The sequence below is a fragment of the Schistocerca cancellata genome, chromosome 9 (genome assembly GCF_023864275.1).
Source record: "Schistocerca cancellata isolate TAMUIC-IGC-003103 chromosome 9, iqSchCanc2.1, whole genome shotgun sequence".
NCBI classification, from domain to species: Eukaryota; Metazoa; Arthropoda; class Insecta; order Orthoptera; family Acrididae; genus Schistocerca; species Schistocerca cancellata.
Window position 1 is genome coordinate 89,231,520 of NC_064634.1, and position 21,232 is coordinate 89,252,751.

General features: G+C 42.3%; 1 protein-coding gene across 1 annotated transcript in view; it reads right to left on the minus strand.

The window, feature by feature from the left end:
• Window positions 1–7,978: 7,978 nt before the first annotated feature.
• The window catches only part of LOC126101206 (cytochrome P450 6j1-like), a 133,887-nt gene continuing 120,633 nt past the window's right edge, over window positions 7,979–21,232 (minus strand). The window contains exons 6-7 of the mRNA XM_049911900.1: window positions 16,583–16,834; window positions 7,979–8,360 (exon numbers count right to left, since the gene is read on the minus strand). Coding sequence (XP_049767857.1) covers window positions 8,188–8,360; window positions 16,583–16,834 — 425 coding nt within the window. The 3' untranslated portion in view covers window positions 7,979–8,187. The remainder of the gene's footprint in view (window positions 8,361–16,582; window positions 16,835–21,232) is intronic.

Sequence of the window (21,232 nt, forward strand, 5' to 3'; positions counted from 1 at the left end):
CTCGAGATCTCTCACCAATTGAAAACTTCTGGTCAATGGTGGGCGAACAACTGGCTCGTCACAATACGCCAGTCACTACTCTTGATGAACTGATATCGTGTGGAAGCTGCATGGGCAGCTGTACCTGTACGCGCCATCCAAGCTCTGTTAATGCCCAGGCGTATCAAGGCCGTAATTATGGCCAGAGGTGGTTGTTCTGGGTTCTGATTTCTCAGGATCTATGCACCCAAATTGCGTTAAAATGTAATCACATGTCAGTTCCAGTATAATATATTTGTCCAATGAATACCCGTTTATCATCTGCATTTCTTCTTGGTGTTGCAATTTTAATGGCCAGTAGTGCATTTAGTCACGCTGTCAGTGGAGTCCACTGTTTTGGGAAAAATTGCTTGTAATCTATAAATGAGTAGATTAAGTTCCCGATTTCTTAATTAATGAGTGTGCAGCCTTGTCCCTCCTACGATTTGAATCGCAACTGCGTAAGAAGTGCGAATGTGTGGTTGTGTAACGTGTCTGTTTTTCTCTGAAACTGTTCACCAACATTTTTCAGAGGATCATATGCAAATTCCCTCGATCTAGTAGTTCCTCATTTACACTGCTCAGTAATTTCTGATCAAGATTCGCATTGTCAGTTACTGTTTTCACTTCATTGTTCGTTTTCCTGCCTTTCTCATGTAGTTGGTGGTGTTTTCAGAGACCTGAAAGCCTAGAAGTTGAATGCACGAGTTAAGCGTATTTTTGAGAGCAATTTTCCGCTATTGAACCTGGTACTTACTGGAATTAAGGAAAACGTGAAAGGGAGGAACGACCAACATAACTTTCTTTTCACGCAACCCGTTTATTTAACAATATATAAACTGTGTTTTAGAGATAATCGAAGCATTTAAGTATAATATTTTCTTTAACAAACGAACAAATTTGCTAAATTCCTTTGATCTTAAACATTAATTTGGATAAGCTTTTAACCTTTGCAAAAGAAATCTGAAGTGCTGTATTGAAAAACAGCAAACAGTCTGACAGTGTTTATCCTTAGGATAATTTAGGTTAAGTAGTGTGTAAGCTTAGGGACTGATGACCTTGGCAGTTAAGTCCCATAAGATTTCACAAACAAACAATATGACAATGATTAAAAGACGGCTGGACCTGCAGTCCGCCCGTTATCGGGTGAAAGAACAATGTTTACTACCGCACTGGACACAGTCTGTGTTATTAACTGCCCTTCTGCAACACATGAAAACTATATGAGCATTGTTGGTGATAAGAGTGAATCAGTTACTCAATACAAATGACTTAACTTTTAATTTTGAAAGTTGTATGTTGAAAGGTTCGGGGTTAAGAGGCGCACCTGTGCTTAAAGGTTAAACAAATTAACAAACAATATGACAGTGGTGAGGATTACTTCAAAGCAAAGAACCTCTTAATTTCAATCGGCAACCAAGGTGCGGCTGGACCCCAACCGGTCCCTTCTGACAACCTGTCTCTTCTGACAATTGATTAAAGCCTTCGTGACAGTTGGCTGTTAATATTTCCATGTTAAACTGATTGTCAGTAATTAAGACTGCTCTGAAGGAACGTCTTAAACGATAACTTGTGGACACTTATTACAAGAGAACTCACTCGACGGAATCTAAAGATATAGCTAAAATACACCAATAATGAGCCAGTCATTCAAACACGGAATCGAACACGTTAGTACAACAGGTTGTATTCCTACCACTACTGGTACTTCACATTAATTCTATCGACGTGGTTTTAACTTTATTTTACTCTCTATTTTCGTGATGAGACTGGGATGGACATGTATAACGAATCTGATATGTGCTCTAAGCGTCTCCGAAAGTTTTTGTTTTACAACGATATTTCGGTTCCTCCTTAGAGTTTTGTAGCAGGTATCATTTGTTTCATCCAGAGATAGCAGCGGACTGTCGGAGTAACGACCGACTGGACAGCCAGGAAATCTACAACCAATAACCCAGTGGTGAGCTGGTAATGAGGCAGAGAGAAACTCTATTGGAAATACGTGGGACTTTCGAAAGCCTTTGGTGGAACTGAGGGACGCGAACTGTTTACCAATTTAGTTCTAGGACAGGTCACAGAAAATTAACGTGAGACGTAGTGTATGTGAAAGCGTATTTCTTGATATGTGTAGAGAGTGAATGTCGACAAAGTGCTCGACACCTAGACTGTTGTGGTTTGCAAACATCTCATTACAGTCGTCATGCAAACGTCAAAATGACAGGTATGGGAAAAGAAGGCCTCGGGAGAGAATACTATCTGAAGTCGCCAACATAGAATGTATGTAGACAGTGTGAAAGAACTCTCTCTCTCTCTCTCTCTCTTTCCAGTAGTAGTCTAAGTAAGTGGCTGGAGGAGTGAAGCGTAGCATGTGAATCAAAAAATGCTCAGGTCATTCTCATTTTCAAGAAGGCTCGCTGAACAGTCACACCCAACTTAAGTTCTATATTCCTGAGGTCGAAGTGTTGTATTAATTTGGAATACCTCTTTTCTCGCAAATTATGACCTTCCTGGAGGCCATAAATCTGTAGGAACTGATATGGACTCCCAGCAATAATCCTTCGAGACACAGCTCGTTCTGTTCGTTCATGCGGCTCAAAAGGCTGTGTTCGTGAGTTCCGGAAGGTGTTCAGTACAATTCCGCACTGAAAATACCTGCACCAGAGCACAAATATCAGGGATGTGTGCTGTGTGTCGTCCTTGAAAACAATCTTGTTCCATTCACTCACAGTACCTGCTGCCGACATCATTGATGCCCAATTTACTCTCACTCCTCAACACCATACTCAGTGCTGCTCGGTTCTGCCACAGCTTTGTTTTTCCAGCCGTGACAGTTGTAGATTAAAACTGATAGTAGTGTGGAAAAGTTTACTGATGAAGAATAGACCGATATGCACGTAGTGTGTGGGTTCGAGAAGAAGACTGGCGCGACAATGCATCTGCTCCTGAAGCAACGGCAAACACGTCACAGCACTGGTTTGTGGATCATAAATGGAGAAAAATTTATACTGAGCTGCTTGCGACCGAACCGCTGAATCTTTCCATCAGTAAATGGGGTATGTTCTCCACTGACTCGGTTGTTTTAACCCCCTCCACTGACGGAATGACCCACTTCCCAATTCCGTATGTATAAAACCAATACGGACTTGTAGCTGTCACGCCTTTGCGCTTACTGCTACGTATTTTAACTGTAAATAGCTCAGTCCCAATGGTAAGAGGCAGTAGTGAATTCACGTAGTTAATATTTGAATCCAGCACAGCTGCCACAAGCTCAGCTCACTTTTACTCCCCTCCTACCCTCGCCATTGCACCACATTAACTAGGTGCTACGTGGACCTTGCTAAATTCACTTGCGTATACATTTTTGACCGTTACTCGCCAGTATTTACCTAATGATTAGTACACTCCTAACCGGACTATTTCCCTAAGAGCTGTGATGATTGAACGGGTTCGATCCACGGCCTACAGTGCCCTACGGTTCACACGGTAACACTGCCTACCTGACCCACTTAACTTGGTAGTGAGCTTATGTATCCAATCACCACTGCTAGCAGCAGTGGATAATCCTATCAGCACGACGAGAGCAGCAGACTTACCGTCGAATCCTCCTGAAAATACTTATAACTACGGTCGCCAGCTCTGAAGGAGCAAAAGAATCAATCAATTTTTGGGCTCGTTTCAAAGTGAAATGGCTTGAGTTGAATTTAAACTTAATTCTGAATATTACTATTTCTGATCATTCTAGATGATTCTACAAAGCAAATACTCTCTCAATTTCTGTGAGTTGGCTTGGTAATTACTACCAAGACAGGTTATGCAACTTCGGTTAACAAAATTCTATCCTTCAACTTATTTAATGTTTTTGGATATTACTCTTTGGACCATTGATACAGAATTAGTTAAGTGACTTTACTTGAAAGGTTGCTCAGAAAAATTTAAGTAACTGTAAATAGGCGACTCATTCTGGTGTGACCATTGCTCTTTTCAACATTCTTATATGCTAAAGTATTCTACAACCAAAAGAATTGTAAATGAAAGAGGCGATGGTGGCCTCAGTCTGATTTCACTATACTATGTTTGAGGTTACTACACTTTACAATGAACAACATGCGTCGTAATTTTACTCATTACTATATTCTGTCCTCTGCACTTGCATAAAAGAAAACTGGTATTCTCCTTTTACATGTATACAAAGTTCGTCTTAACAATTGCAAGCAGTCTTGCCTTGGGTAGATGTGTCGGTGCTGGTGGTGAGATGCATGTGGCTAACGCAGCTCTTCACGCCTCATGCTCTTAATGGCGGCTGGAACTATGAGCTGTAGCACTCGTATAAGCTACTGCACGTCCGCCATAAAATCTGGGCACAGGAACTCTTACAATCAGCCCCAGTGGCATAAAGGCGGCTTCAACAACCCTTCGTCGCGTTTTACTCCAAAAACGGCGACGATATTCGCCTCTTCGCTGTTGCACAATCACTTTTGCGTGAGCACAGTTACGCACATCCGATCACGTCAACACTCCCCAGGCCATTCCATTGTTCAGTCCCTGTGTCTCCAGCTACCTCTAGCTACGCTCGTATCACCAAGAGTGGGGGCGTTCCCCTACCACCTTTTTACCGAAATCATTTAGTATTTAAGAATATTTATATTTACTACCCTGGAGTCCATACCAGTCATAATAATTTACTACTAGCGCTTTACAACATTAAATTATACAGTAATAACTTATAATTACCAAGAAAAAGAATACATTTGACTCTGAGAGCTTAGTGCATTGTCTGACAGGCAGCGCTAATTCCCAGTTTCGCCAATAGATGGCATCAGGGTGCACTCCCTGGCAGTCTCACACAAGCGCGCCCGTTTCCGACGCGCGGGCTCCAAATTACTGTCAGCCCACCATCATTTCAGTCCCGTTACATGCTGCAAATTAATAATGCCGAGAGTAGTATTAACTGCCTGCGAAAATTGGACGTTCCGTGCTACGGACGTATCTCTTGGGAATAAGCAACCAAAGATGTATATTTGAAGACAGTGTCAAGCAATTACAGAGATCGGACGTGTTTTATGTTGGAGAGCTTCTGCTACGATTGTGCGACGCTATTAAGCTCCATTGTAAATGTTTAGTTAGTCGATGGAACAATAAATAAATTCAAGAAAATAATACCCGTTCAAGGGATTTATCAATTAATAAAGCATTTGACAAACATTCTTCAGATGTGACGTGATGTAGATCGATCGGAAGTGCATTGTTGAATGATAGTGCGAACCTGCATCTTTTCACGGTCATTACTCTTCGAGGGAATATCTCAGAAGCAATAAAATTTTCGTTCATAAAATAAGTTAGACACATCAATCCATACGCATCATACAACATAGCACCTAGATGTGCCGAACGATCATCGTAGCGAAATAAACATTTTAGAGATGTCAGGAGGAGCAGTTCCGACAAGTAGTAGGTCCATCAGCGAGATCGACGCTGCGGGACATATATCTAGCTCTCCTGTGTTATTTAAAACTGAAGACTTATATTCTTTAGCTTTTAAAAAACTTAAGCTAAAACCTAAATAAAACCAGTGGAAATCATAACTAAAAATACCAAAAATAAATATGATGCAATGAATTTTCTTAAACAAAGTTTCATAAATAAATAAATAAATTAATTAAAATATAATAATACCGACAGGCGTTGCATTAGTCTCTGTTTCGAGTAGTACGTTTAGGTTTCTTCATTATTATGAACATATTTTCGCAGAAACAAACGTAACTCGTGTATAAAATTGAAAAAAAAAGAAATCTGTAATGAACCACCACAGACAACGCATCCTTTTTACCAAATTACTCATAAAATAACCCCGAACTAGCAGCGAACCGTTGCCGGTGGAGTCCTGGTTCACCCTCTACGAGTTGTCTCAAACATTTTACGTCCAACTGAAACAAGTGACAGCGGGTCCACAACTGATTATACTGAGACAGGGAACCAATGGTCGGAGACACGTATTTACTGTATTATGAACATACACACACAGTGTACACTGCAAAACTACGAAAACAACAACAATATATCTCATAGTAATTGTTCCCGCGAGGGTCGAGGGTGTATGTTGTAAACTGGGACAGGCAGGGGTTAATGAACAGTGAACACATCCCAGCACCAAAGAGACATACTGCACACAATTCAGAGCATATCACCGGTGTTTTAACCTACACCGCACGTACACCATTTTCCCTGGTGTCAGTTGCCGATTGCATCAGACAGTTTGTGATGTGTCCATGTTGAGGTGTGTTACTGCATACAGTGAATGACGCGTACTGAAAGATGGAACGTTACTCGTCACGAGAGTTTGCAGAAATACACTTAATGTACAGTGCAGTAAAGTGGAGTGTCCGTAAAGCAGCACAGATGTACAGAAAACACTTTTCCAACAGGCCTAGAAGAAGTTTACCTCCATAAGTACCAACTTCCGAAAGCTGGGGCGTGCCCACCATAGCTGGCCAAGGTTCCCGTCAAAGACGTGCCCAAACACCAGACTTCCAGGAGATGGTTTTGGATCGCGTGCCTAACCGCCCAGCAATAAGGACCCGTCAACCAGCCCATGAAACGCTTATTTCGAAGGATGTAGCGTGGAGAGTACTGGCTTAAGAGGTATTCTACATCTCTCATAAAGAACGTGTGCAGGCACTGGAACCAACGGATTTCGAGCCCTGCGTTCACTTCTGTCAATGAAGTATCCAGGGCAGTGCTGTACTGCCGAGGAATAAGATGACATAAATCATCATGAGTGAAGTCACTCAGATATTCGTCATTGAATGTAGGAGTAACCACGCAAGATGCATGTATGTGGAGTGTTCCTGGGAGCCATGGATGTCATCAGGCTGCAAGACGTCGCATCGGAAAATTCGAGTCATAAACACGAGACAGTGAGTGACAAATAACGACGCGACGTACTCAAGGACTCACACAACACTGAAGTCAAACAAGGAAGCTCTTGTGGCGAGATCAGAGGGAACCTAGTCGCCAGAGGCGCGGAGTGAGAATAAACGAACTCTTTTTTTTTTTAATCTCGTTTTGTTCGTTATTATTGTATTTGTTCGGGACTTGCCGGCCGGAGTGGCCGTGCGGTTCTGGGCGCTACAGTCTGGAGCCGAGCGACCGCTACGGTCGCGGGTTCGAATCCTGCCTCGGGCATGGATGTGTGTGATGTCCTTAGGTTAGTTAGGTTTAATTAGTTCTAAGTTCTAGGCGACTGATGACCTCCGAAGTTAAGTCGCATAGTGCTCAGAGCCATTTTTTGTTCTGGAAGGACGTATCCTGACACCCGTTCAAGTTCATCGTTGATCATTCACTCAGTTTTTTTATAAACTGAGCTAACCAAGCACGTTTCAAGATCCAGATTTAACCTTCCAGGAAGTTTCATACCAACGCACGCTCTGCTGCAGAGTGAAAATCTCATTCTGAAAATATCCTCCACACTGTGGCTAAACCATGTCTCCAAAAAAATGGCTCTGAGCACTGTGGGACTTAACATCTATGGTCATCAGTCCCCTAGAACTTAGAACTACTTAAACCTAACTAACCTAAGGACATCACACAACACCCAGTCATCACGAGGCAGAGAAAATCCCTGACCCCGCCGGGAATCGTACCCGGGAACCCGGGTGCGAGAACCATGTCTCCACAACGTCCTTACTTCCAGGAGTTCTAGTCTTGCAAATATCGCAAGAGAGCATTTGTGAAGGTTGGAAGTTAGGAGACGAGGTATGGGTAGAAGTAAAGCTTTGACGAGGGGATCTCGAGTCGTGCTTGGGTAGCTCAGTCGGTAGGCCCCAAGTTCGACTCTCGGATAGGCACACGGTTTTAATCTTCCAGGAAATTGCATTGGGAGATATGTGTTGTCATAAAAGTACAAAACTGATTCATATTTCAGATACATTGAGAGATGTATTTTCCACAGAAGAGTCTAACACATTAATGATGCACAAGTAACATATCTTTAACATATCGTCTACCGACATAAATGATTGCTTCATATCAAGTGCTATGAAAGCCCACTCATTCGGTACCGAAGTGAAAAGATGGTATAGAAGGCACTGTCAGTAACAAAAAGCGTTACAGCTCCTTAGAGTTCATGATAGTTGCTGTCCTGGCCTTGTGAGTGAGGAATGTCGCGAGCCTTCACATCGCAGGGATTCTTCTGAAGCCTAGGAACACGTCGCCGGCTGGAGTGAGGATTATTTTGGATGAGTCGACACGCAGAGTGTTTGGCGTTGCCGGCACTGCGTACACTTCGAAGTTGTTCAGGATGTGTAGGAGGCCGATCTTCACCTGCAGGTAAGCAACTTTCATCCCTGGTAAACAGAAAACAAAGATGGAGTCGAAAATCAGGAAGAAGTGTAAATATGGCGGCGCTATGTCACCAAGAGAGAGAAAACAGAGACCTTACTCTATAATTTTATGAATAACGCACAGCCCAGAGTAATTTTTTTATTGTAGTCACTGGCTACCTTGAGCTGTTGGCAATGATAACTGTCAACCTCTCCACATTTTACATCTGACGGTAACCTGATGTTGCTTAGCCGGGTCATTGCAATAAAGGGAACGTGATTAAGTTGGTCATTATTTTTCTGTTTCATACCGGCACCTTAAAGTCCTCACTAATCACAAAATGTTGCACAAAAGCAGTTGAACAAAATCGGTAAAAATTGTTTACTTGTTTATGTTATTTTAGACGATGGCTTATCTTAAAATATTGAACATCCACCACCTTATTAAGCTAAATTCATGAAAATTGTGTAAGAGAACGTGGTATGACTCGCATACTATTGGCAACAGAAAATTGGTTCTGAAGTATGTTAAGCTTCTTTCAACAACAGCACCGCAACTGTTTCTTATACAGTGGAAGTATACTGCATTCTATTGACCTTGATGTTGATTGGAAGTCACAACGCAATGAGGACATTTCAGCTTTGTATAGCATCCCTTCGGTTTGTTACGGTTATTTCCGATGTAGTATTTGTTCCACTGATCCGCAGCGAGATCTCCGAGAATTGCAACTTTTGATAAAGCAAGAGTACATCAAACATGCTTACAAAACACTGTTGCAGAAAGTAAGTAAACGGCCGTCAAAAAAGTGCTAAACTTATAATTTTATTGTACTAATTCATACCAAGCGGACAACGAACATGTAAAATAACAAGTATTGAAGAACGTGCGGTAAATCATTGGATATTGTAGCCAAGTTTCGTAAAATAAATATGGAGGACTTCTTTCTTGATGTATTACGACATTATATCTTTCAGCATTAACATAACACTGCTACTTTCATATTTTGGTATACTTCGCTTGTCAAAATGGTGTTTATTAGCTTCGCTACCGTATTATCTTTTCTTCGTGTGGCATGGTTTCTCCTGTATTCCTTATTTCGTTGTCTACGCAAACCAGGTTGCCGTCTTCATTTTTCTTTCTGATACTCTACAACAATAAATTTAACTTGCATGTATTTTTTTGTAACAGAACCTACACAATTTCTTCGCTGCATAATTCTTCCCCATAAAGAAGAACGCAACTATGTTACTGTTTCCTCTCCTTCACCATCTATAAAACTTCCCAAAAAAGCGAAGGGGAGCAATAAGAATGGAAGAATACGAACGGATTAAGAAAATGTAAAAGAAACGGGTGTCGTTTCTCGCCCCTGCTGTTCAACGGAAGCATTGAAGAAGCAGTGACGGAAAAGAATTAAAACAGAAGTGGGATGAAACTTTATGGTGAATCGGTACCAGCGTCAGGATTCGACGATGACTCTCCACACATCACATTTAATGTGAGGAAGAATTGCAGGAGCTGTTGAATTGAATGGACAGTATTACGGGCACAGAATATGGATAGAGAGCAATGCAAAGAAAGAAGGAGGTGTATCAGAAACTTGATTGTGAACTTAACATCAGAACTGTGGACCATGATGTAGACGAATGAATGAATTCTGCTGCCTTTGAAGCAAAGTAATGCATGTCAGACGTAGCAAGATGGCGTAAGGAGCAGACAAGGACAAGCAAAGACAGGATTCCCAGCCAAAAGAAGACTATTAATGTCGAACATAGTCTTAATCCTAGGAAAAAAATTCTGAAAACGTACATATGGAGCACAGCATTGCAAGAAAGTCAGATGTGAAATTCGTTGAAGAAGAGAACTGAAACATTTCATATGTGGTGATAAAGAAGCGTGTCGAAAATCAGGTGGATTAATAAGATAGGAAATGAGAAGGTTCTCCCGTGCAGAATCGACGAGGAGAGGAACATATGAAGATCACTGACGAGAAGAAAGGGTAGATTGACAGAACTAGGTTAAAACATCAACGAATAACTTGCTAGATGAGCAAGCTGTAAAGTGTAAAAACTGCAAAAAAGAAGTTCTTAAATCTCAGTGTCTTCGCTATCCTGGTGGATCAACTTCAGCTTAATAAAAAGGACGTTTGAATAAGAAATACCTACACTCTTGGCGACCAGCGTTTGAGTCAACTGCGAACGATGGCTTTACATCATTTTCTGCTTTCTGTTTGAAGGATGTACGAAGTCATTAGCATAAGAGTGTTTATGGGCAACAACTTATACGCGACGACTCACAATTTCTTCAGCGTCCCTAGTCTAATTGTCGAACAGGCCTGACTTCGAGTCACAGAGCTCGTCGAGCTACAGGTGAAACTACAATTATTGGAGGAGCTGTCAAACATGGTAGAATACTTCAGTGGAAAACATCATCTTCACGTTTGGTTTTGACGTATCTGTAGTACTCTGGCCTCTGCTTCGGTCTCCTCTTGCGCCATGACGTCACTGGAAATAATCTAGTCCGCCAGTACTCATAGATCGTTATAGTGCTGTGTCGATCTATTGTCGTGTCTGACGTGACAGAGTCACACAAGAGCAAATAGTCGGGACTTATTCATTTCGTCCATCCCCGTCAACAGCCATGGGTATTAAAGCTATTTAGAACAGTATTGATCTACAAACTAAACTAAATCTTTGGCATGAAGAATTCAGGGGTCTTAAAATCAATACATCCGAAACAATCGATTTGGTGTCAAGTAGGCACTCTATAGCAGTACAATCAGTATTGGGATAGTTTCCTACGATAACACCAAACATTGACAGAAATTGGAAACAATGAAAAAAGGTTTCCTTGTTCTATCATCCGGTACATCACATTCTTTGGGATGCAACACTTTCACGAGGTTCTGAGATCTGCCTGTACATTGTACATACCTTCTACCCAAGTCTTAATATACTAATTTACTATGGCTCCAGTATATTAGGTCATGTATTTATAGAACATATCTGAAGATGGTCATTGTTGACCGAAACCGGTAGTCTGAGGACCTACAAGTTTGTGACCATAGACCTGAAAAAGCAGAGGAGAGGCAGCAGGGGTGGCATGAAGAGTGCCAGTGAAACCACACGTATCCCTAAGGCGTTGATTCCACACATTTCGCTGACGAGGCCGACGGTTCGCAACCTTTGACAGTGCTGTCATCCTCGGGCTTAACAATCTTTCTCTAAGGAAATTGAGAGACTAGAAATCTACTCTGTAGGAATCAGCATGGGTTTCGAAAAAGACGGTAATGTGAAACCCAGCTCGCGCTATTCGTCCACGAGACTCAGAGGGCCATAGACACGGGTTCACAGGTAGATGCCGTGTTTCTTGACTTCCGCAAGGCGTTCGATACAGTTCCCCACAGTCGTTTAATGAACAAAGTAAGAGCATATGGACTATCAGACCAATTGTGTGATTGGATTGAGGAGTTCCTAGATAACAGGACGCAGCATGTTATTCTCAATGGAGAGAAGTCTTCCGAAGTAAGAGTGATTTCAGGTGTGCCGCAGGGGAGTGTCATAGGACCGTTGCTATTCACAATATACATAAATGACCTGGTGGATGACATCGGAAGTTCACTGAGGCTTTTTGCAGATGATGCTGTGGTGTATCGAGAGGTTGTAACAATGGAAAATTGTACTGAAATGCAGGAGGATCTGCAGCGAATTGACGCATGGTGCAGGGAATGGCAACTGAATCTCAATGTAGACAAGTGTAATGTGCTGCGAATACACAGAAAGATAGATCCTTTATCATTTAGCTACAATATAGCACGTCAGCAACTGGAAGCAGTTAATACCATAAATTATCTGGGAGTACGCATTAGGAGTGATTTAAAATGGAATGATCATATAATGTTGATTGTCGGTAAAGCAGATGCCAGACTGAGATTCATTGGAAGAATCCTAAGGAAATGCAATCCGAAAACAAAGGAAGTAGGTTACAGTACGCTTGTTCGCCCACTGCTTGAATACTGCTCAGCAGTGTGGGATCCGTACCAGATAGGGTTGATACAAGACATAGAGAAGATCCAACGGAGAGCAGCGCGCTTCGTTACAGGATCATTTAGTAATCGCGAAAGCGTTACGGAGATGATAGATAAACTCCAGTGGAAGACACTGCAGGAGAGACACTCAGTAGCTCGGTACGGGCTTTTGTCAAAGTTTCGAGAACATACCTTCACCGAAGAGTCAAGCAGTATATTGCTCCCTCCTACGTATATCTCGTGAAGGGACCATGAGGATAAAATCAGAAAGATTAGAGCCCACACAGAGGCATACCGACAATCCTTCTTTCCACGAACAATACGAGACTGGAATAGAAGGGAGAACCGATAGAGGTACTGAAGGTACCCTCCGCCACACACCGTCAGGTGGCTTGCGGAGTATGGATGTAGATGTAGATGGATGTAGATGTAGAAGTCAGCGACCCCATTGAACGTGATCTGATGCATACTGAGCGCAGCACGACGGCAACTTCAGCTTTCGCGCACAGGCTGGGTCCACCAGGGACCGTTCAACACCATTTGACAAAATCTGAAGGTGATCCAATGCGGTAAAAGGGGGGCGTTATGCTTTATTATCCCTCCTACTTCGCATTGTCTTGTGGCACGATTAGGGGGTGAAGCGCGGGGATGGGAGGAGCGGGTAATGGACGTAACATTGACACCTGCATGAATAAAACGGTGAATGATCATTCCAAGATTCCCACAAGTCCGGTAAACACTCCGTTCCATCTACCCGCATTTTTGACCACCTTAAAACTGTATCTGTACCACGAAGAGAGTGCCAGATGCCTTTAGGCGGACTGCGCTGCTGCTCTTTCACCGCCACACTGTTGTAGAGATGGGCAAAACTGTTCTTTTCAGAGATTGGATCAGAACTGTTCACTCCCTGAAATGAATTAGCTCTTTTTCATGACTCACCACTCATTTACAATAGAAAATAAATGGAAGGCACATTGCCCTTTAAACTTGGTTTATTCCAGTACTATGCCTGTATTTTGATCTTATTTGATCCTATTTTGAAGTAACACAGATAATGAGTAAGAATATTGTATTGTTTATTGAAATTTCCACGATATGCCAAAGTTTTTGATTATTGATTTATTTTGCACTATCGTGGTTTTTTGGGTGATCGGAAAATGTTGTAACTTGAGATTTACATTAACAATATATTTGGCTATAATGTATTAAAATTTCATTAACCTCATACAAATACATCGCAAGCCATATACTTTTAAAGTGAACGTTTCCTTTCGAAGACGCCTAAAATCGCAAAATCCGTACCAGAATAAGAAAAAAAAATATAAATTTGACTGTAAAACGAAAGTGCTGCATATAGCCTTACGCAGAATAGAACAAGGAAAATATTGGTGTATCACATTTTGCGATACGTTAATCGGTTCGCTCGTAATTAAAGCGTAAATTCGAGTGTCCATAATAAAAATCCTATAGTAAGAGGAGTCATCAGGAACCTAATCTAATCAGTTTAAACAAATAAAAATAAAATAAAAACAATTGATGTATACATAACATAATAATGTAATATACATAGCGGTATTACTACGAAGAACAATATCCAGTGGGAACGAACTCCAATGCAGTGGCACTGAGTCGAGCAGGTCGAGCCGTGAGCTGTATTACTGCGTGAGCTGAGACCGCAGAGACCAGAGTGACACCCGAGTCGCTTTGCTCGACACTCTGGCTAGAGTCGAGACGGTGGGGTGAGTGTTGAGCGGGCGATTTCCGAGTGCGGGGGGGAGCGGTGAACTCACCCGCTCTGAGACAAATCGTCCGTTCCCTTGCGAGCAGGTTTTTGCAAGTAGTTCCTATGTTATCCGCTAAGTGGCTCTCTGTCCTGTTGATCGCATCAACTGCCCAGAGGTCAGGACGTGCGACTGAAACGATCGCCGACAGATTGCGATGCGAAGTTAAGCTGCGCCAGACACTGCACAGTGCACACGGCAGACGACGCACAGAGACGGCACGGCATATGTGAAACACAAAATCCAATGGGGCACTGCACAATGCAGGCAGCCAAGGTAGAAGCAGGGCAGAGGCCGGCGCTGGCTGTGTTGTGTGGCGTGCACTGTGCTCTGACCAGCAGAGGCGCTGCTGATATGCTCCGTCTCTCTCTCTCTCTCTCTCTCTCTCTCTGCTGTGGGAAACGTTTGGAGCTACCGTTCTTTTTTTCTGAATCACTGATTGTTCACTCCTTTGAAAGATTGAACTCTATGAATTAGTTCAAGAGCGGATCCCCCATCTCTACACTGTTGCCATTGCACCTGGTAGCAGGCCATCCGGAATCGACAGTGTGGAAGGGGTTGCCAGCCTGCAAGCTCCTAGAGCTTCGTCACCGGTTCTATTTGTATAGGTAAGTTTTTAAGGCTGTCAATAAAGATGGGTGAGTGCCAACAACAATTTTTCTGAACTGGGAGGTCTTAGGGGGCCCTTCCCCTTTTATTCACACATGAGTCAATACCGCATTCCCCCGTGATCATAGCACAGGAGGACACAAAGCAGGTGTGCCGAAAAACATAAGAATACTTTCCTCCTTCGTATGACGTTATTTCATCAAATGGTTTTCAACAGTCCCTAGTGGTACCAAACTGAACTCAAGAGAAAAATGGGTGTCATCACGTTCTATGGACATGCAGGTTCACAAGATCATTAGAGAAGGGATAAAATGCTTGAGGGCGTCAACGGTCTCGAATGCTGTGAAGAACGTTTTATTGTTGGTCATAGAGCTCTAACTGTAGTTTTCGACCGAAATGTGAGGCAATAAACGCCCCAGGGAAACGGAAGGTTCCATTGACGCCCTTCACGCCACCACCTGGAGCCTTTTCGTGCCGATTCTGAGCGAAAGTGAATCTGGAATGTCTTCCGCGGATACTCATAAGAAAACTACGTGATTTCAGTAGTTGATGTCACGGTTTTGGCCTCCATCGCAGAGGCGTGAAGAAAAAAAGTGAAATGTAGGGCTTTGAAGACCTTCCTATAGTGTGACGCGTCCGCAATGGCGTTAGGGAGACCTGCGGTGAAATTTGGTGTCTATGTGACTTAATCAAACCACCTTAACGTTACACGACCTTCCGAGGTGTGTCTACACCTTGCTGTTAGAAGCGTCGTAAAATCCAGTGTGAGGTTGCAGGGTGCCACGCTTTTGTACCATTACATAAGGACGTTGTACGCACCTTTGAAGCACATCAGAAACTTAAGCGTCATAATGTGTAGGAATTGCAGGATTTCGAAAAAGTGATTCCTTAATTCTGTGACGTAGTTTATCTCATTTAGACTCATGCAGGAAATGGCGTGTATTTAATGAGCAGTATTTTTCACAGTTACAAAATTTATGTTTACAGGATGACCATTATTGAACTACATAAAAAAGTATATTATTCAGAAACTACGGCTCGTACAAACTTTATTCAACATGTAAACGTCACTGCAGATATTCGGATTTAGGTTATGACATATTCGATATGCCTGCCACTATTGGCGATGATGTGGCATAGACGAATAGCGAAATTCTGCAGTGTCCGCTGAAGTGTCGGAACATCGATGCTGTCGATAACCTCTGAATGACTGTTTTCAGCTCAACAGTGGTTTTTGGGGTTATGGCTATACACTTTGTCCTCAATATAGCCTCACAAAAAGGGGTCGCATGTCTTCGGATCCGGAGAATATGGCGGCCAATCGAGGCCCATACCTGTGGCCCCCGGGTACCCAAGAGTCAGAATGAGGTCGTCAAAGTGCTCGTCGAGGATATCAAACATTCTCCTGCTTCTATTTGGTCAAACTCCGTCTTGCATGAACCACATCCTGTCAAAATTTTTGTCACTTTGGGTAATGGGGATGAAACGATCTTTCAAAACCTCCACGTACCGCTCGGTAGTCACCGTTCCAATTATTCCGTGAATGGACATTGCACACCAGACAGTCACACACTGACTATGTCCTCTCGATCGCGTAATGCTGATTCTCAGTCCCAAAATGCTCCAATCTTGCTTATTGACGAAGCTATCCAGATGAAAGTGGCCTTGCCGCTACACCACGCGCATACTAACTCCCATCAGTGTCTGCTGCCAACCGTGTGTTTGAACGTCGTACTGTAAATCGTTCGGAAGTTATGACGATTTTATTTCATATAGTTCAATAACTGTCACCCTGTGTGCGCTTCATGGTAGTGTTACGCTATGTACTCACCGATGCATATCCTGGGCCCAGCACTGAAGGGCAGGAATGTATAGTTCGGTCTGTCCCTTGAGTTCTCTTCTTTGAAGCGATCTGGGATGAACCGGTGCGGTTCCGACCAGTAGCGGGGATCGTGGTGAAGGCCTGTCACCGACACAACGACGCCGGTGCCTTTGGGGAGGACAATGTCGGTCCCCGGGATCTGGTAGTCACGCGAAGCCTCGCGATCCAAGAAGTTAGCGGGCGGATACATCCGCAGAGTTTCTGAAATTTGCGAATCAGACACTCTACATCTACATCTACATGGTTATTCTGCAATTCACACTTAAGTGCCTGGCAGAGGGTACATCGAACCATTTTCATACTACTTCTCTAGCATTCCACTCTCGACTGGCGCGTGGGAAAAAGGATCACCTAAATATTTCCGTTCGAGCTCTGACTTCTCTACTTTATTATGATGATGATTTCTCCATACGTAGGTGGGTGTCAACAAAATATTTACGCATTCGGAAGAGAAAATTGGTAATTGAAATTTCGAAAATAGATCTCGCCGCAAAGAAAACCGCCTTTGTTTCAGTGACTGCCACCCAAACTCGCGTATCATATCAGTGACATTCTCACCCCTATTGTGCGATAACACGAAATGAGCTGCCCTTCTTTGAACTTTTCCGATGTCCTCCGTCAATCCTAACTGGTAAGGATCCCTTACCGCGCAACAGTATTCCAGCAGAGGACGGACAAGTGTAACGTTGGCTGTCTCTTTAGTGGGTTTGTCGCATCTTCTAAGTGTTCTGCCAACAAAGCGCAGTCTTCGTTTCGCCTTCCTCACAATATTACCTGTGTAGTCTTTCCAATTTAAGTTGCTCGTAATTGTAATTCCTAGGTATTTAGTCGAATCGCCAGCCGTTACATTTGTGCGATTTATCGTATACCCAAAATATATCGGATTTCTTTTGGTACCCATGTGGATGACCTCACACTTTTCTTTGTTTAGTGCTCATTGCCACTTGTCGCACCATACAGAAATTCTGTCTAGATCATTTTCTAATTGGAATTGATAGTCTCATGATTTCACTAGACATAAATGACAGCGTCATCTGGAAACGATCTCAGGGGGCTGCTCAGATTATCACCTAGATCATTTATATAAATCAGGAAAGCACAGGGCCTGTGACACTACCTTGCAGAAAGCAGTCTATCACTACGAACCATGACCTCCCTGCGAGGAAATCACGAATCCAGTCACACTACTGAGGCGATACTCCACATGCACGCAATTTGATTAATAGTCGCTTGTGAGGAACGGTGTCAAAAGCCTTCTGGAAGTCTAGAAATATGGAATCGATCTGAGATCCCTTGTCGACATCACTCATTACTTTATGGGAATAAAGAGTTAGCTGTGTTGCACAAGAACTATATTTTCTAAATCCATGTTGGTTATGTATCAATAAGTAATTTTCGTCAAGGTGATTCATAATGTTCGAGCACAGTATATGCTCCAAAATCCTACTGCAAATTGAGGTCAGTGATATGGGTCCGTAATTCAGTCGGTTACTCCTAGACCCTTTCTTGAATATTGGTGAGCCGGCCGAAGTGGCCGTGCGGTTAAAGGCGCTGCAGCCTGGAACCGCAAGACCGCTACGGTCGCAGGTTCGAATCCTGCCTCGGGCATGGATGTTTGTGATGTCCTTAGGTTAGTTAGGTTTAACTAGTTCTAAGTTCTAGGGGACTAATGACCTCAGCAGTTGAGTCCCATAGTGCTCATAGCCATTTTTTTTTAATATCGGTGTGACCTGTGCTACTTTCCAGTCTTTAGGAACAGACCTTTCGTCAAGTGAGCGGTAGTATATTATTGCTGAGAAAGGCGCTATTGTGTCTGCATACTCTGAGAGGAACCTGATTGGTATACCATCTGGACCGGAAGACATGCCTTTCTTAAGTGATTTGAGTTGTTTCGCAACACCTAAGATACCTAATTTTATGTCACTCATACTAAGAGATGTATTGGTTTCGAACTCTGGAATATTTACTTCGTCTCCTTTCGCGAAGAAATTACTCCGCTTTAGTGGCACCATCATCGGCAAATTTCCAACGCTATCGCGCAGTGACGGTATTGACTGTTTTTGCCCACTGGTGTACTTTACATACGACCAGGTAACATCGACGATGGCATTTCCCCACTCCTTGTACTAGCACAGCGTACGTGGCCAATCTGTTAAATACAAGGCTCACAGATTAAGGACAGCAACATCGGTCCGGGAAATACGAAAGGAGAGGAGGACATAAACAGGTGGATTTCGAATAATACCAACAAATGTTTTTTCCTTGTTTTTGGGATATTGCCAATATATTGCGTCATATGTTACTGAACGCCGTGTGTTAGCAAAGAAAAATGCTTAGATACAAACTTAGTGCTATTTTAGGAGAATATGTAGACAGGAAGTTAGAAGTCATTAACAGAGCTCCAAAGACCCATGGAAAACAGTACTTCCGGAGACGAACGTATGAAGTACTTCCTACTGTTGAGGATATATTATTAAGGCCATATATTTATCTGTCAAGACTTCTGGTTCACTTTATGAGAGAGGACATGCTCCATGTACTATATAACTGTAAAGGGTCACGAGAAAGTCAGTTTGGGAAATTACGATGCTGCGTAATTGAGAGTCGTAGTCACATTAAAATAAGCAAATTTACTAAATAAGGCCCTGAGTTACGGATTCCACCTGCTGACTTAATCAAGTGACACCGTATCACTGAAATCAATGACAAAGCGTGTTTAAGGTTTTCCATTCAACAGTTTATTGGACCAGCAGTCACTGCTCCGTCAAAAAGAGAAAATATCGAAGAATAAGTGTATGTGAGAAAATGAACGCAAGTGAGAGAGAGATTATGTCGAATGACGCTACAATGACAGCAGAAGATTTGTGGTTACCTGAGCGGCAGCATAAATGACTCCAACGCTCGGTTGTGGCTGTACTTTCTATCGATTTTCTTAACATTCACTGATCGAGTTGTAGCATAGAGTAAGCAACAATATGCCTAACCCTCGCAATACCAATGTGTGGGAGCGGACGTTACTTTCTGACCTTTTCAAATTATCGTAAGCTATACTGGTACTTTACGTTTTAAGATTTGGAAAAATAAGCTTGTTGTTATTAATGATTTGTTACATCAGATTCCGTAACTTTTAAATTTTTCAGAAAAACTTAACCGAAAACTTTTTTTGTAGTGAATGTAAGATTTTGTAACGAATGTCATTGGCATAGCTTCAGGTTCAGGATATTTCTTAACATTAAAAGGATGTTGTGAATGAAAATGAAAAACAATTAACGAAATCTGTACCTTTAAATATTTTGTGATGGTCTTAAAGCGCTTTAAAACGTATAGTGTGAATGAAAATAAATAACAATTAACGAAACATGTATTTTTTTATTTTTTTGAAGGTCATTAAGTAACACTCGGTTTAAAGGTCACTAAAAGTGCCTTCGTAATACTAAGGCTGTGCTGAAAGATATTATCAGGTTCTGTACCCTGTACAACAGTACCGATTTACTGAAGAGTGTTGTTAACAAAAGCTAAGCACACTTAAGGACATTTTTCTTCTTTACGTTTTCTTGGTGATGGGCATAAAGCACCCCTTTGCCATCGGTATTATACGCTATGGAAAATACTTGGCACTGCGAGGGTTAAATATTTCCCTGGTTGAAAACTGGCAGCTTTCCCGAAACTTCTACACTTCGACATACTGCAACAATACGGCGTCTAGCCTGATTGACAGTGTGACCTGGAAGCTGACAGTGTCTGTCACGGATACATACGTTGACTTCTTCACGGAGGTCCAAACTGTAAACGTTTGAGAGCGTGGTAGGTTTTTGAAATTTCGGCTCACAAAGAAAGATGACAGACACAAGTTGCAGTACTTTTTTGTAGTCCCACCCATTGTGTCTTTTGCAGCAGATCCAGAAATATCTTGATCGAACCTTAAATTAGGAAATCCTAATGCCTTCTAACGGCCCATTTCATCTTGCAGGTACATCCCTTATATTCCTAAAAACACTCGGTTCTAACAGAAATTACCATCTTTGCAGATCGACTGCTCCATTTAACCCACGGAGGATGGACAGGTGCTGTTTAACACAAGTGTTTGCTTCGCTCTGAAAGACGTGTCCTATTTTATAATTAATTACACAGTACTTCGCAGAGAAAGGGCTCCACTTAAACCACAGGAGATGGAATGGTACTGTTTAACTCAAGTGTCTGCTTCGCTCCGAAAGGCGTGTTCCCTTTAAGAACTGACAGTTGAGCGAGTTCTTAAAGGCACTCCCTTTACAAACGGGATTATTGTTAACCACAGCAATATCAACGCATTATCCATAACGTGAAATACCAAGAGGAGGGGGTATTTACTGGCCACCGCTTTAAAAAGCTAATAAAACCAACTTAAGTCAAACAGGTTTAACTCCTATTACCAAAATACTTGTTAAATAAGTACTGATGTTTAAGTAGCGTAAAGAATATGACGTTAACTCTTAGCACAACATTAGCCACACCAACGCTTTATTCGTGATGTTTACTCCGAGTGGTCGGGTACTTTATGACCACCACAAAAAAATTAAAGAAAATAAAAAGTTCGTTAATCGTCATAGATTTTCATTCACA